Genomic DNA, 16,534 nt, shown 5'->3' with positions numbered 1-16,534 from the left:
TGCGATCTCAGCTCCCCGCAACCCCTGCCTCCTGGGTTCAAGCGATTCTCCTGTCTCAGCATCCCCCTCCAAGTAGCTGGGATTACAGGTGTGCGCCACCAGCCCAGCTAATTTTTGTATTTTTAGTAGAGATGGAGTTTCACGTTGGTCAGACTCGTCTCGAACTCCTGACCTCAGGTGATCCAACCGCCTCAGCCTCCCAAAGTGCTGGGATTACAGGCATGAGCCACCACGCCCTGGCTTAATCCAGTCTATTTTTAATTAAAGAAGACCATGACTTCCAGCCTTTATTTTTGGTCCAGGTAGTATCCAGACAAACTTTTCGATAACTATCCTTAGTTTTTTTATTTACTTGTGTGTTTATCACTAAGCACAAAACCTTTTGTGTATATCTTCATGTAAATTTCCTGAGGTTCCTATAACAATCTTTCTTTGAACAGAATTGAATAATGTTTTAATGACTCATGCAAGCTAGAGGTGATGGCACCTTAAAACTCTGTAAGTAACAGACTAGAAATATTAAATATTTATGTTTGCACAGCACGGAACTCAACCCAAATCCAATTAGTTTTATGGATGCTATAAGCTCACATTTCACACACTTAACTGTGCCTTTGAACTCTTAAATGATATTCTCTATCAAACACATTTTAATGAATACATTCAGTCATGGTACTCTATATTTAAAAAAGAACTCTAACAAAATGTATAAATTTCAGTATTATCCTCGCAGTCATTCCTGATTTAATACAAATTCACCAAGAAAAGCTGCTAAAGGCATTTTTAAAAAACAGTATACATGAGCAATATGTGACAAAAGATGGAAAGGCTACATTTTAATACTGGAGAAAATCTTTAAAAATCACTTTAAAATTCACATTGGATTTCTTATTGTTTATTAGCAAATGAAATATTTTTCTAGAAAGGAGTTTAAAACTACTAACTTTCCTTTCTAAAAAACTTCTTTTTTTCATTTAGAGAATTCTAAATATGTTTTAGGGAGAAATTTAAATCATATCAAAATACTAATGGAATAGGATTTAACTTCTGACCAATGAGTCTAGGTATGTTTAAAAATGAACATGTTTGCACAAGTTTTCACTGTAAACAAATGCAAGCTGTCTTGACCGCTAGTGTCTAGGGCCACTGAAAAAGTTAAAAATGATAAATATTTTTGTATATAAGCATAATTTACTTAGTAAAGATTTTTACAAAATATAAAATCTCACTCATCTTAATAATAAAACTAAAAGAGTGTAGTCCAAAGCAGCTGTATTTTAGAACTGGAAGAAGAAATGACTTAGCTTAGACAATGAAATGGGCAGAACCATTTCTCCAATAAGGGGCTGTTCTGGACATCTCCTCCCTTTCCTGAAGAGTGTGGGTGGAGTGACTCATCCACAAAGACACTGCTACATTCTTGGGCCAAGACACCATGTAGTCTGTTTTTCACATAGAGTGGATTTCTTTTTCTTTTCTTTTTTTTTTTTTTGAGGCGGAGTCTCGCTCTGTCACCCGGACTGGAGTGCAGTGGCCAGATCTCGGCTCACTGCAAGCTCCGCCTCCCGGGTTTACGCCATTCTCCTGCCTCAGCCTCCCCAGTAGCTGGGACTACAGGCGCCCGCCACCTCGCCCGGCTAGTTTTTGCATTTTTAGTAGAGACGGGGTTTCACCGTGTTAGCCAGGATGGACATAGAGTGGATTTCTAAGAAACAGGACTCTTGCCCCTCTAAATCTTGAAATGTCACCGTGTTAGCCAGGATGGACATAGAGTGGATTTCTAAGAAACAGGACTCTTGCCCCTCTAAATCTTGAAATGTTCAGAGAATGTGATTTAGGTGGACTTTGGGCTGCAATGACATTAAGGAGAAAACCCCTTCAATGTGAACACTTTCTAAAGTGTTTTATAACTGTGGGTATTGCTGGAGAAAACGTAGAGGATTTGCAGGCAATACGATGGGCCTGGTTGGTGGCTTGCTTCTCTGGTCAGTCCCTCTTCAGCAGCAAGTCTAGTCAAAGAACCTCGCTCAACATCTGGACGGGGACTGTACTGTCCCTTTAAGAATGTAGAACAAATGGAGCACAGTAAACACTATATAGCTTTTCTCTGGGTGACATCAGTTTTCTTTGTGTATAGTGAAATAGATAGTTCACAAAAAATGGAATGAATACATGCTGACTTTAAGCAATGCTTAGAAACCTATTCTTTCTCTGTATTTTTTTCTTTCTTTCTTTTTAAGTAAGTGCTTGGTATTCTTTAGTTTCATCATATCCCTTTTGCTCCCAGAAGTGGAGATCTGGCTAAACACTGTTACATATTAGGAAATGAAGTCCAAATTAAAAAAAAAATCACTTATCTGCCTCAACAGCTACAGTTTTGAACTCAGATATCAGTTTTAAATTCTAACAAAAGATAACGCTAATAAATACAGAAGCAGTCAGGGAGTCAGGGCAGCTACAATATACGTGGTTTTTGGCTACTGCCACTAACCCATTAGGAAGGTGAAACTCCTGGGAGACACAGATGAACACTTATTGTGTACATCCAGACTTGAAAGTTAAATTATCTTTAGTGAATGTAAATATTTGGTGCTTCAAGAGCTACCTTCACGTTGAATGTGATATCCTCCATGACGTACACGCGTTCAGGAAATGCCTTAGCCACCTCCTCCACACTGTTGAAATATTGCACTGGCTCCTTTATATCTCGGTCTTGTTCCAGCAGCTTGAATTGCCCTAAAACACATGATAAACAGAAGAGATCTAAGATGTTTATGCTGGACTGCTGTTACCACGGCAACAGCATCCTCTCTCTTTAGTCCAGCCCTTCCTTGTCAAAGATTCCTGTTCATCATTAATTTTTTTAAAAAAGGCATTATGGTAGGTTCCATTAAACTAGAAGGTAGATAGATTTTAAAATCAGCTTTAAAATGAAAATAAACTGCATTCTTTTTATTTACGTTCAGAGTTTATTCCCAGATGTCCAAAATCAAACTGAATGAATGCTTACTTGCTGTTTGATCTCAAAGTGAAAACTCACTTTGTTATAAATGGTTGTTTTTAACAGTAAGTTAAACATTGAAGTTACCTTGCCCATTAGTTGTAATAAGAACCACACATTTACATTCTAAAACGAAGTCTTAGAAGCCTGGGAGAGCTAAGTTTTTAAAATTAGTATTTACATTTTTCTGCAAGTAGAACAAAACGATATAATGGATTCCTGGCTTTCACATAACTCATATTCTTGGTTACAACAATATGCAGGTCATGTCTAGGGCTCATGAGCTGCTGTAATGTGTGATGCTGCTGAGGCAGAAGCATGGAGCAGCAGCAGACAGCTGTCTGGTGAGCTTCCTCCCAACCACTGAGCTCACCGGCCACTCAGCCTCTGGAGCTCCATGTGGCTCCTTTCTTTCCTTTTACTGCTATATATGAAATTCATGCGAGTAGACCATATCATGGTCTCCACAATTCACAGGATTTATGAAGAACTTTGAACATATTCCTAAAATATCAAGGATCTATCATGTTGTTTACATTTTCAGTATCTGGGACTCTGCTGCAGCATTTGAGAAGAACTGTTTTCAGTTTGGAATCAAGACCATACGCAATCATGTCAGGGATACAGTGTTTCTTAGTAGTTGCTTTCTGAATCCTGGCTATAATATAATACTCCAGAAACATAAAAGGAATTAAAAGCTATCATGGGGCAGATCTCTCAAGCACAAACAGGAAAGCTTTCATTCATAATCTCAACACAATTTTTTTAGCATCTACTAGATGAAGACATTATTCTAGATGCTGGAGATCCATCAATTAATGGAATTAACACAAATCTCTGTTCTCCCAAAGCTTACATTCCAGCAGGAGATGGATACTATAATACACGAGTAAGAGTATACCACGGTAGAAGGTGAGAAGTGCTATTAAATTTAGGGCAGGGTGTGGGGGATGGAGAGTGCAGGGAGAACAGTCAGTGTTGCTGAGACGGTGACCTTTGGTGTAGGTAAGGGAGGGTAGTGCTTGGTAGTTGCAGGTAGAGGTCTCAGAATTCTAAGACTAGGCAATAGTCTGCCCAAAGACTCTCAGGTGGGTGGGGTGCCTGCCTGGTGTACTGCCACTATGGCTGGAGTGGGATAAGGGAAGAGGGAAAAGAAAGTTAGAGCAGTAGCAGGTGGGCAGACTATATACAGCCTTTAAAGAGTTGTACTCTTCATTTGAGAGGAATGGGGATTTGAGCAGAGAGGAGGTGATCTAACCAATGCTACAGAAGGGTCCCTCTAGCTGGCATGTTGAGATTATAAAGGTGCAAGGCACAGAGGAAAACGACACCAGGTAGAAGGCTCCTACAATAATTCGGGTATGACATGGTAGGGGCTGGGAAGTGGTGAGAAAGTGTGAGGATTCCGTCCTGAACAACTCTGAACAGAGCTGACACTGACTGAGACGGGGCAGCTCTGGAGGGTGAAGGGAGCATCAGGGGTTCAGTCTGGACAGGTAAGTCTGAGATGTCTATTGGACATGCAAACAGAGATGTTCAAAAAGTTCTTAGATAGACACAGAAGTGTAGAGGTCAGGAGAGAAGTCTGGCTGGAAAGAATAAATCTGGCGGTCATCAGCACACAGATGCTATTTGAAGCCATGACATTTTGATGATGATGACCATGGGCTTGAGTGTGGACAGAGAAGAGGTCTAAGGTTTGAATCCTGGGAGACTGAGAAGGACTGGCCAGGGGAGTGAGAGGAAAACCAAGAGGGGTGCATCCAAGAAGCAAGGTGATCTGATTCCTCCCATGAGCAGGGAGGGGATGTCAAATGCTGCTTACAGGACAGTGAAATGAGGACTGAAAACTGTAGGATTCAGCAACTTGTATTTAATTGAGGACTTCAACAAGAGCAGCAGAAGAGCTAGGCCAAAAGCTTGGCTGAACTGGATTGAAGGCAGCCTGGGAAGAGAGAAACCAGAAATAATAAGAATGGATACCAGACGATATTTTGGGAGTTCTGCTATAAAATAGAGAAGAGAGATGGCACAGAGCCTACTGATAGGAAGCAGAAGTGAGATGTAGGGAATGTTTTTATTTTCCTTAGAATGATGGGAAAAGAAACAAGCATGCTTGCATGCTGATGGGAACGACCAGCAGAGGGGGACAAGATGATGACAGGAGGAATGACTGGAACCCAATCCTTGAGCAGGCAGAGAAGGTGCATCTGATGTTGAAATGGAGGAGTTGCCTTCAGACAGGAGCACAGGTCGTTCATCTCCAGTCCCAAAAGATGCAGCAGTGGAAGCTGTTGGAAGCTTCCAATTTTTCCAGCCAAAGTTGGAAGGAAGGTATCGGTTGAGAATAAGGTTGAGAGAGGAGTTGTTAGAGGGTTAAGGAAAGAGAAGGTTGTTAAAAAGTCCAGTCAGAGTTAACAACGTAATATGATTGCTGGGCAGCATTTTTTAAGTTCCTACTTGAGGTTCATGGTCATTAATTAAATGTAAAACCACAGAGTATGGTTGTGTTCTTGTCCAGCCAAAGTCAGATGCACAGAGGCTGGCACAAAGTAGCCACAGATTCGGATTCAGCCAGAGCTGAGACTACCAAGTGAATATGAGAAGTGAGAGGGGCAAAGGAGTCAGGATGTTACAGGGAGCAATTATGCCACCTGAACATGGACCCTGAGCTGGATAAAATGGGCACAAGATCCTGGGTGGGAGGGAAGGGGGTCCAGGAAAAAAGTAATGAGATCAATGGATCATGGATTTTGATGGAATTGAGTTTTGAACCCTAGAGGGAGTGAGCTCAAAAGCCATGCAGAGGAGAGAAGTCAGTGCATGCAGTTGAGAAAATGGAAGGATGGAGTTGTTGGTGATGATGTGGTCTAAGGAGGGATCATGTCTGCCAAAAGTTGAGATGGCAAACAGCTAAAGGACTGAGAAGCCCAGGGGTATTAAAAGGATCATATTTCCAAGGAAAATCCTCCTTGATAAGGAGAGAAGTATTTCTGGAGAGAATAACAGTGAGCCAGGAACTAAAATGATGTCACAGTGAGGAGAGAACCCTAGGCTTGGTAGGTAACTAACAATGATGGGGTAGTGGGTGATAGAGTCTGATGAACAAGAGGTTTAAAGCCTGGTGGACAAGTGGTTTAAAGCAAAGAGTTTTAGGGAATTGTGAAGTGGAATGGTAAAGGTGATGAGGAAGAATAAAGAGACCATTTATACTCCTCTACTTTGGGACAAAAAACAGAGCTGCAACCTGAAAGGGCTTCTCTCAGGGAATATCCAAGTCTGGGTTTAACAAGATAAAAGTAATTTCAGAGGAGGCTTTAAGGATATAGACGTTTTGCTGGTGACAGACCATGAGGGAGGAGTTTTCAGGAATTAAGAGGAAGGTGATAAGGAGAACACAGAGGATAAACCTAGACATGAAAGAACAGCTAATATGCCACGTAGAAATATGTAGGGGTATGAATAATACATTTGAATATACAGTATGAATATGTTACAGTACATACTTTTTGACAAAAAATAAGTTTCTTTTTTAAAAAAATAAGGCAATTTCAAAATAATACTTATTTAAACAAATTCTGGTGCTCGCTTCAGCAGCACATATACTAAAACAAATTCTGTCACAAGTTAAACTTTTCATGTCTCTATTCTTACCTGGTCCATGCACAAATTCCTAACAATTATGGTGTTCTACAGTTTTATACCATGCCCTTGCCCGCTGAGCTGAGCATTGCCCCATACAATGACACCCATGTCTGCACAGCATTTCATAATGGATTTAACTGTTTTTCCATTCTTATATGATTAGTTCGAGTTAGATGCCTAATTTAACTGCAGACTCTGCCACTTTCAAGTTTTGTGGTGCTGGCCAGTTACAAATCCACCTGAGCCTTGTTTCCTCACCTGTAAAATGGGGACACTTCAAGGGCTGCCGTGAGGATTAAATGCTATGATGCATCCAAAGTATTTAGCATGAGTGACCATTCAACAACTCCTAGCTTCTATTCCTCTTCTCAAGATGCATACAGATTGTCATTTCTTGGGTCACTTTTTTTTTTTTTTAGATAGAGTCTCACTCTGTCTCCCAGGCTGGAGTACAATGGTGAGATCTCAGCTCACTGCAATCTCCTAGGTTCAAGTCATTCTCCTGCCTCAGCCTCCTGAGTAGCTGGGATTACAGGCACGCCACCACGCCTGGCTAATTTTTGTATGTTTAGTAGAGATGGGGTTTCACCAAGTTGGTCAGGCTGGTCTCAAACTCCTGACCTCGTGATCCGCCCGCCTCAGCTTCCCAAGTGCTGGGATTACAGGCGTATGCCACCGCGCCCGGCCAATTTTTTGATTAACAAAAGAAATTATAGATTTGGAATATAAATACAATTCAAGCTATCATTAAGCCAGGTATACTTTCATGAAAACCTGCAAGTGGTATCTTTCCAAGAGTATTTAATAAGTTTAATTTATTATAATTTTATGATCAATATTTTAGAAAAATGTTCTCAAGATGCAGGGATTCATATGTATGCCAAACACTCATTGAGTAGTCCAGAGATGCTCAATCTCTGAGGTAAGAGGTTACCTGAAAGCATCATGCCTGTAATAAATTCCATTCTGTCCCTTCAGAAATGCACTCATAGGCCAAGGATGCATCCCTGCACCCTAATATATCAAACATTACACTATAGACTATCTAGCAGATATAGATACATGTGCAATTATATATTTTCTAGTAGCCACATTTAAAGAGAAGAGGTAAAATTTAAGTAACACATTTTATTTAAACCAATACATCTAAATTCAATATAAACATCACTAATGATGTGTGTGTGTGTGTGTGTATGTGTGTGTGTGTGTATATATATATATATATATACAGTTTTGCATTAAGTTTTCTAAATCTGGTGTATGTTTTACACTTAGGGATCACCTCAGTTCAGACTAGCCACATTTCAAATGCTCCACAGCTCCATGTGGCTACTGGCTGTCATACTGGACAGTAGGTACAGGTCTCGAATATCTCTGCATTCCCTTAAAACTGTGATTGCAGGTATTGTTCGAGTCCTTAAATAAGGATTACATGATAGAATCCTCTTAGGGAAAAAGATGTATTTCCTGAAAAAGAAAAATGTTTCTTCTCATGAAATAAGAAGAGCTTTCAAATTCCTATTTTCCTTTTTGCCCTGTTTGCCATGATTGCTGATTTTCTGGCTTAAATAACAGAATCTTGGTTTTTGATATAACCACCCTTATCCCCTTGTCTCCTAACTTGGGTTCTTGTTCTTTAATTATTTTTCTATTGTGTCTGTGATCTTGTACTATCAACAGCCTCGAACATATTTTGGCATATAGAACAAATGAATAACCACTTTTGGTATGGTCAGAGTCCATATTACGTGGCATAAGCACCTGTGTTTTGTCATCCTGTTGGACAGAAAGACTTCAGAATCACATATGCACAGGATCATGTATAAGAAATTCTACTGAGAATGATTAACACACACAGATAAGAGAACAAGGGAAAAAACTAACAGCTAAATATGACCAAAAGCTACAACTTTTAACATTTATGCATATAGTATATCAGATGAATAGGTTCCTTTCATTCGTTCTTTTAGCTGTTTAGTGAATACCCAATTGTCAGTTAATTTCTCTCTTCTCTTTTCCATAGTGTTTTCAAGTGGTCCTGGAAGATTTTAATTTACATATTTGTGTACATATATTATATTTTAAACACTCTCCTGTGATGTTAAATTATTGAAAACCAAATACTACCTTACATTTCCTTATTTTTGAGACAATGTCTGGCTCTATTGCCCAGGCCGGAATGCAGTGGTACCATCTTGGCTCACTGGCTCCCCAAACTCAAGCCACCCTCTCACCTCAGCCTCCCAAGTAGCTGGGACTACAGGCACATGCCACCACACCCAGCTAATTGTTGTATTTTTTTGTAGAGACGGGGTTTTGCCATGTTGCCCAGGACAGTCTTGAACTTGTGAGCCTAAGCAATCTGCCCACGTCAGCCTCCCAAAGTGTGCTTGGATTACAGGTGTGAGTCACTGCACGCAGCCCTACTTTGCATTTCTTGCACCCCACAAATGTCTTTAAAATAGAAACAGCTAAAACCTATAAAATATTTTCTTAATGTAATGTTTAAACACTGGGTCACAATACACACGTGACTTCCTGTTGCAGGAGTTGGCAAACTTGTTCTGTAAATATTTTAGGTTTCATGAGCTAAACAGTCTCTATTCATAACTACTCAACTCTGGCCATGTAGGGCAAAATCAGCCATAGACAATACACAAGTGAATAAGAGCAGCTGTGCTCCAAAAAACTTTATTTACAAAAACAGGCCACAGTGTGCTGACCTGTGTCCTGCTGGAAGGAGTAGAAAGTATAGGTCAGGGCAGTGGCAAGATATGACATTAGAAGTGAAAATGGGCCAGGCGTGGTGGCTCACGCCTGTAATCACAGCACTTTGGCAGGCCGAAGCGGACAGATCACTGAAGGTAAGGGGTTTAAGACCAACCTGGCCAACATGGTGAAACCTCGTCTTTACTAAAAATACAAAAATTAGCCTGGAGTGGTGGCACATGCTTGTGATCCCAGTTACTCGGGAGGCCGAGGCAGGAGAATCACTTGAACCCAGGAGGCACAAGTTGCAGTGAGCTGAGATTGCATCATTGCATTGCAGCCTGGGCAACAGAGCTCTGTCTCAAAAACAGAAGAAAGACAGAAAGAAAGACAGAAAGACAGACGGAAAGAAGGAAGGAAGGAAGGAAGGAAGGAGGGAAGGAGGGAAGGAGGGAAGGAGGGAAGGAGGGAGGGAGGGAGGGAGGGAGGGAGGGAGGGAGGGAAGGAAGGAAAGAAAATGACTAGTCCTTTTATTGCATACCACTGAGCAGTCATACCAGGGTCTCTTGTAAGGTACCTGAAATCACATTCTAAGTTGCCCATGTTTGTCTTTGAAAGGCAGTTTTTCCCTTTAAATAGGAATCTAATATCAACAAGTAAAAGCTGTAGAAGTGGACTTATATTAAAAGAATAATGTAAACAACCAGCAAACATGAAGGCCTGCATTTTCTCACTGTGTTTTTGCAAGATAAAATTTCTATGAACTTTTATTTTGCTGCTTCTTTTTCTTCTTCTTCTTCTTCTTTTTTTTTTTTTTAAAAAAGAATGCAACATTCTCAGATTAGCCAACGTCAAGAACTCTGGGAAAAATCCTGAGTATTACTACCTCCTCTGTGATTGCTGTGGCCTGGAAATCGGAACTTGGAGTCCAATCTTGGAGACAATCTAAAGAGTTAAGAGCCAGTTTCCTGCCAAAAGTGAAATCAATTTACATGACACATATTCCCACAATCCCCACATGGAGGAACTAATTTTTTAACAGACCATTTCACGAATAACAGAGTCTTTGTGCCACAAAATAAAAACATTTGGAGATTGTTGAAACATCTGTTCTGAGATGTTACTGTCAAACTCTGTTCTTGAAAGGGAGGAAGCTGCATTGTCTTTCAGGAGCTTTGATGGTTTCATAAAATGTCTCCATTGTAAGAGCTTTTCCATCTGCAGGCCCCTGAAAGTTCCAGGCACAAATTCAACACCAATGACATGCTCGCTAACTATGGTTTAAATAAATTTATGGTAATATTTAAAAAGCAAAGATGGAAGCTATATTTCATGATGTATTTCTAAAACTGTATTTCATAATTGACATTATGAAATAACTGTCATCTAGAAAATATCCATTTTGTGTGTGCCGCTCAAGATAGCCACAGTGAGTTATTTCAGAATGGACAACACATCAGTTAAGACGCTACAAATCCTTCCTTCACCTAAGTTTCGATCAACTGTATGGGGCTGAAGGGACTAAACTTCACTCTCCTTTACTTACAGGGAAAGGTCACTTGTCAGAAATGAAAAGTGGAAACAAATTTTGCTAATTAAGAAGACAGCAACAATGCTGAGATATGAAGAAACAAAAGGGGGCGGGCGCGGCGGCTCACGCCTGTCATCCCAGCACTTTGGGAGGCTGAGGCAGGCAGATCACAAGGTCAGGAGATCGAGACCATCCTAGCTAACACAGTGAAACCCTGTCTCTATTTAAAAAAATACAAAAAATTAGCCGGGCATGGTGGCGGGCACCTGTAGTCCCAGCGACTCGGGAGGCTGAGGCAGGAGAATGGTGTGAACCCGGGAGGTGGAGTTCGCATTGAGCCAAGATTGCGTCACTGCACTCCAGCCTGGGTGACAGAGAGAGACTCCGTCTCAAAAAAAAAAAAAAAAGGGGGTGGGGGAGACTTAGAGGTGGTCAAATTCAGGTCTGTCCATTTTGCTTCTGGTTGGGAAGTTAGGGTTAGTGGGAAGTCCATTCTGTGCCACCAGTGAAGATGCAGCTCCCCATGACGTGTGCCTCACTGTTCGCCATTATCACTGGCAGGGAGCACGACCTGGGGTGGGCCCTCTTTTGCAGCTATAGTTTTACTGTCTGCTATCCCTTCAGCATGGCAGTCCACTTTGTGTATCAAATGAAAAGAAACAGAATGAGAGCTGAGGCCCACAGTGTCCATCTGTGGACCCACAACTCAAGTGAGCAACATTCTGTTGTCATCTCCTCCATGACTGGGAGCAGAAAAATGTTGCTGAAACCAGCACAAAATGATAAAGTAGAAAAGAAAGCAAGAGCGACAGAAATGGCACCAGAACACCAAAGAAACCTAAAAATGGCTAATGTGAGGAAAAAGATTACGAAAAGGGAAGCCTAGAATGTTGAAAATGCCATGAAGGGGAGGGCCCAGGTCTGTGATTCAGTGTGGTGCCTCCAGCATCATACCACACATGGCATAAAGCAGGTGCTCACTAAATAGTGAACGAATGAACTTTTCTTCTCTTACCTTTCTCAGAGACAGGCCACAGACAAAGTTAGATGGTTCCAAGTCAACTGTACAAACAAAATGCATTTAAAATGGCTCAAATAACTGGCCCTTCAAACCACTGGCCCATATCCAAATGTGATGAGATCAGCAATTCTCAAGTGACAGAAACAACTAGCCAGTTGCCATTTTTCAATAAGTAAATAAACCTGGGTAGGAATGTGGACTTACAAAACAATACCAAAGTTCAAACACACTCTTGTATTTTAAGCTTATGTGCGCATGTAAGCTAGAGTTTCTATAGGATTAAAATGTAAAAGTAGGATTGTCCCATAAAAGATAAGCAGCACCTCATTTTGTATGGCACCAACCAATATATATTGCCTTTTTAAACTCTGTATAAATGTTCACTTCCCCTAAGTGTATGAAACCTCATTTACCTAAACCCTTCATCAACAGTGAATGCCACCTCACTTCTCTTTCCTTGAGTAAGGTGGAAGACTTTTAAAGATTACCTAACATATGTACACGCCAAACAATTCAAAGAGTACTAGAGAGTGTAGGGTGAAGAAGTAATTCTCCCTCCCAATCTTGCCCTCAGATCTTCTTGCTGAAGCAGCTGCTATATAGTGTCTTGTACATCTGTCCAGAGGCAGTATCTGATATAGTCTACACACATAATGCCACCCTTTTCAAAACAAATGGTTGCATTCTGTACAGTTATTCCATCACTGCATAAAAATCTGTCTCATTCTTTTAAAGAACGGCACACTATTTCATCCCATGCATATACCATAACTAATTTAACCAGTCTGCTGTTGATGGACACCCGCATTTATTCCAATCTTTTGCAGCCACAGTGATATTGAAGTTAAATATGCTTGTCCTGAAGGCTTTGAGTACTTAATCCAAGTACATTGGTGGGAAAATGCCTAAATGAGGAATTGCTAAGCCAAAGGGTAAATGCATTTTTATTCTTGATACATATCGTCAAACTAAGAGGTCTGTGTCCACTTACATTCTTACAACAATGCATTTCCTCAGGCTTTTCCTAATAGTTCATTACCAAACTGAAAAATAATCATTGCTCATCCAATAGGTGAAAAATAGTATCCCATTGGGATTGTAATTGTGTTTTTCTTATTATAAAGAATATAATTATTTTATAAATAATTTATATTTTATATTCTGTGACTTTTCTGTTCATTTTCTTATTCCCAATCTTTGAAATTTCTGCTGACCTTAATCACAGTCTTAATGATAAAAAGAAAAACTTGAAATTCTACAACATGGCATTCCCTATTTTAAAATCTGATTCTCCACATCACTTGTAGTTAGTTCCTAAAATTACTATTTTTTCATAGCAGAGGAAATGGAAGTGGAGTTGGGGGAAAGGAAGTATAAGGAACAAGTCTCAATACAAAGTCTCAAAACATAACAACCATAGAGAATTGGAATTAAAACCAAAGAAAAGAAGGCATCAATCAAAAATAATGAACCGCACCACAGATAATCTGTGGTTATTTCTATTTATTTCTTTATCTAAGATTTTATAAAGCAAGTGGTCAGACCATTACTTTCAATTCTGAAACTCCATTCTTGAACTTAAGTAGGCCCAGAATTCAAAACTGGACCATTCTGGGATCTATGTTCTAAGCAGCCGAACCATTTCACACCATGCAAATTGGTTTCCCTATTTTTTGAAAATGGGAAGACTGCACTTTTCATTGTATCTCACTGGTTAATTGCTTCTTCAGAATTACCAGAAGTTTTCTGAGACAAATTTATCATAAACATGATGGAACCTAAAAAGGTCTTAGATTGAACATGGTTGCTAACACATTATGAAATTTCGGCACTTCTTTCCTTGAAATCTCTTTGTCCTGAGCATTCACTGCTACTATTCTGGTTTTGATTCTCATAACTCTGTAATGGTATTACTGCTTCATATTTTAAGCCTGTTTCCATCTCTGCCCTTCCATTATCACGCATTCACCTTAAAATACAACCTAAAACAAACCCATCTCACTCAGAAACCTAAGTGTTCCATAAACACTCATAGAATAAATGAATAAATAAACATACAATAGCTCTTTAATCTCTAACCACCAAGCCCAGACTCCTCTGCCTAGGCTTTTGTTTAAGTGCCTCCATGATCTGGCTCCACTTAGGTTATGCAAACATTTCCTCACCATCTGTGCAACCAATACTCACTCTTTCCACTTTGCCTTTGCTCATGCCCTTTTCTCGGTCTGTGCAAAAATACAGACCCTTTAAATGACATTCTGAGTTCTGTGCACGGCCATCTTCCTCTCTCATTCCGCTTCTTTTCTCACTCTCTTAGCTCTCCTGGGGGAATTCCTCTATCATCCTGGCTCCAAGGACCACCTAATATAAGTTGACAATACGTCAACCTTTCTCTCTAGCAGGAGCTCTCCTAAATTCCACATCAGCCTATCCAATACCTGGTGTACTTCTCCAATGGCTCTCCCACAAAAATCTCAAAATCAACATATGCAAAACTAAAATCATCTTTTTACTTCCTCAATCAAGCAACCATACAAGTCAGAAAGGATGGTCATCCTTGACATTTTCTTTTCCCTAATCCCTCACATTCAATTACTGTCAACTTCAGCTCTATTCTTTTTCTTATATCGATCAATTCCTTTCTGTCTCCACTGCTACCACATATTCCCAACCACAGCAACTCTCACTTTGGCCAGTTTTCCTAGTTGATTATCTTGCCTCTAGATTTCCACCCCAGGAAACCATCCTTACACCATTGCTTAAAATTCAAATCTAACCATATTTCAATTTAGGATAATCTGCACAGGATTTATGTAAAATGGGACTATTGGTCATGATGTGGGTAGGCTATAGGGGAACCACAGTGATAACCTGGGGATAGCATCAGAGAAGATGTTACCACCACTGGCCTCAAGAGACAAGAGAGGGACTAGTTATGGAAACAAAGAGTTGTATAAATATCCTGGCTTTGAGAAAAGGAGAGGCAGCTGGCTCTCGTGATTTTCTTAAGGGAGGAAGCCAACAGAGAAAAAAAGACCTTGACTTCACTCTGTTCCTGCCCACCTCTGGCTGAGCCTATTTAGCCACTGGCTGAAACTAAAAGGCACGACAGTCTGCTGATTTAACCCTACAGGTTAGCCTCTGGGGTGGAGCAGGCTAGAGGTGGTAGAGAGTAGATTTGTGGGAGGGGTGGCACATAGGAGATGTGTATACAGGCCCTCCAAGATCTGGCTCTCACTTTCCTTTCATCATGCTAAAACCCATCTAGATCCATCCACAGTGAACTATACCAAAGGCACTATTTGGAATACCTTTCCTCTATTCCCAGATTTCACCAATCTATTTATTTTCCAAAATCAATTCACTTATTACCTAAACTACAAAGATTCAGTTATATACCTGAAAGAATCTTATATTTTGAATGATTTCATTATCTACAGATTTTTATCAAAGCATGTATAGTATTTTATTGTCCTTATTTGTTTTCTTGTCTTTGTAAACTAACCAGTAAACTTTGTAAAGAAAGCAGATGTGTCAATCACTTTTTTATTCCCAGTACTCAATACTGGGCAAGACACACAGAGGGTGCCTAATAAATGACGGCTGAATGAAGGAATTTAAGAGCCAGCTCAAGTCCAAAATAATCTATGAAGTGTTCCTTGACAACTTCAGCTCAAATGATTTTCATGTATGTTGATTACCAGAGTTTATTTACCAATTCTCTACTTATTTTACTTCCTTTTTTGCTGTTTTCTTAATTAGACCATGGTGCCCTAACAGCTGGAATCGTGTCTTCTGCTTCTCTGATAGCTGAGTTTGAGTCCAAACTAGAAACTGAACAAATGCTTTCTTGGAAGAGTAGGTGTTTAGAGCAGGAGAAATATATATTTTCGGGAGTCCCGAACTCAAATACTTATGAGACCACAAAGTCTTGTAAATTGGTAAAATTGATAAACATAGAAATGATGACCTCATAGCTCCAGCACCTGCTGGTTCCCAGCGGCAGGAAATTTTTATGTAAATGTGTTTACCTTTTAATGGTTTTTAATAGATGGCTCAAATAAAAAATGTCACCCAGCCCCAAAACTGCTCTGCATTTCTTAGAGAGTCAGGCACAGGTGTGGATTGAGCAAGAGCTTATAACATCACTGATCTAGCTGATGCTATTGTATTTGTGAATGGATTAAGGTTGGTCAAGAAATGTGTGGGAAGTCTAGGGTCTAGGAACTCTTCATTCTACCTTCATTTGAAACCATGGTCCTGAAGTGGAAGGCTACTCTTTACAGCTTTTAGCATAAGCATCATGAGAAAGTTCACTTAAGATGTATACTATTGGCTGGGCACAGTGACTCACACCTGTAATCCCAGCACTTTGGGAGGCTGAGGTGGGCAGATCACTTGAGGCCAGGAGTTCGAGACCAGACTGGCCAACGTGGTGTGCTTGGCCAACTTAGCCAAGTGTAGTGGTGCGCACCTGTAATCCCAGATACTTGGGAGGCTGAGGCAGTAGAATCCCTTGAGCCTGAGAGGCAGAGGTTGCAGTGGGCCGAAATTGTGTCACTGCACTCCAGCCTGGGTGACAGAGTAAGACCCTGTCTCAAATAAATAAATAAATAAGTAAATAAAT

At 40.2% G+C, this 16,534-nt stretch overlaps 1 protein-coding gene across 4 annotated transcripts in view; it reads right to left on the bottom strand.

Moving 5' to 3' along the window:
* Positions 1 to 16,534, bottom strand: part of GAREM1 (GRB2 associated regulator of MAPK1 subtype 1) — a 205,662-nt gene that overhangs the window by 43,465 nt on the left and 145,663 nt on the right. For all 4 annotated transcript variants that reach the window (XM_033178036.1, XM_033178037.1, XM_033178038.1 and 1 more), the window contains one exon: positions 2,606 to 2,736. In XM_033178036.1, coding sequence (XP_033033927.1) covers positions 2,606 to 2,736 — 131 coding nt within the window. The remainder of the gene's footprint in view (positions 1 to 2,605; positions 2,737 to 16,534) is intronic.

This window comes from Trachypithecus francoisi, unplaced genomic scaffold, assembly GCF_009764315.1.
Source record: "Trachypithecus francoisi isolate TF-2019V2 unplaced genomic scaffold, Tfra_2.0 Lachesis_group19, whole genome shotgun sequence".
Classification (NCBI taxonomy): domain Eukaryota; kingdom Metazoa; phylum Chordata; class Mammalia; order Primates; family Cercopithecidae; genus Trachypithecus; species Trachypithecus francoisi.
The sequence above is the reverse complement of the archived record's forward strand: the minus strand, read 5'-3'. Positions and strand labels throughout refer to the sequence as shown.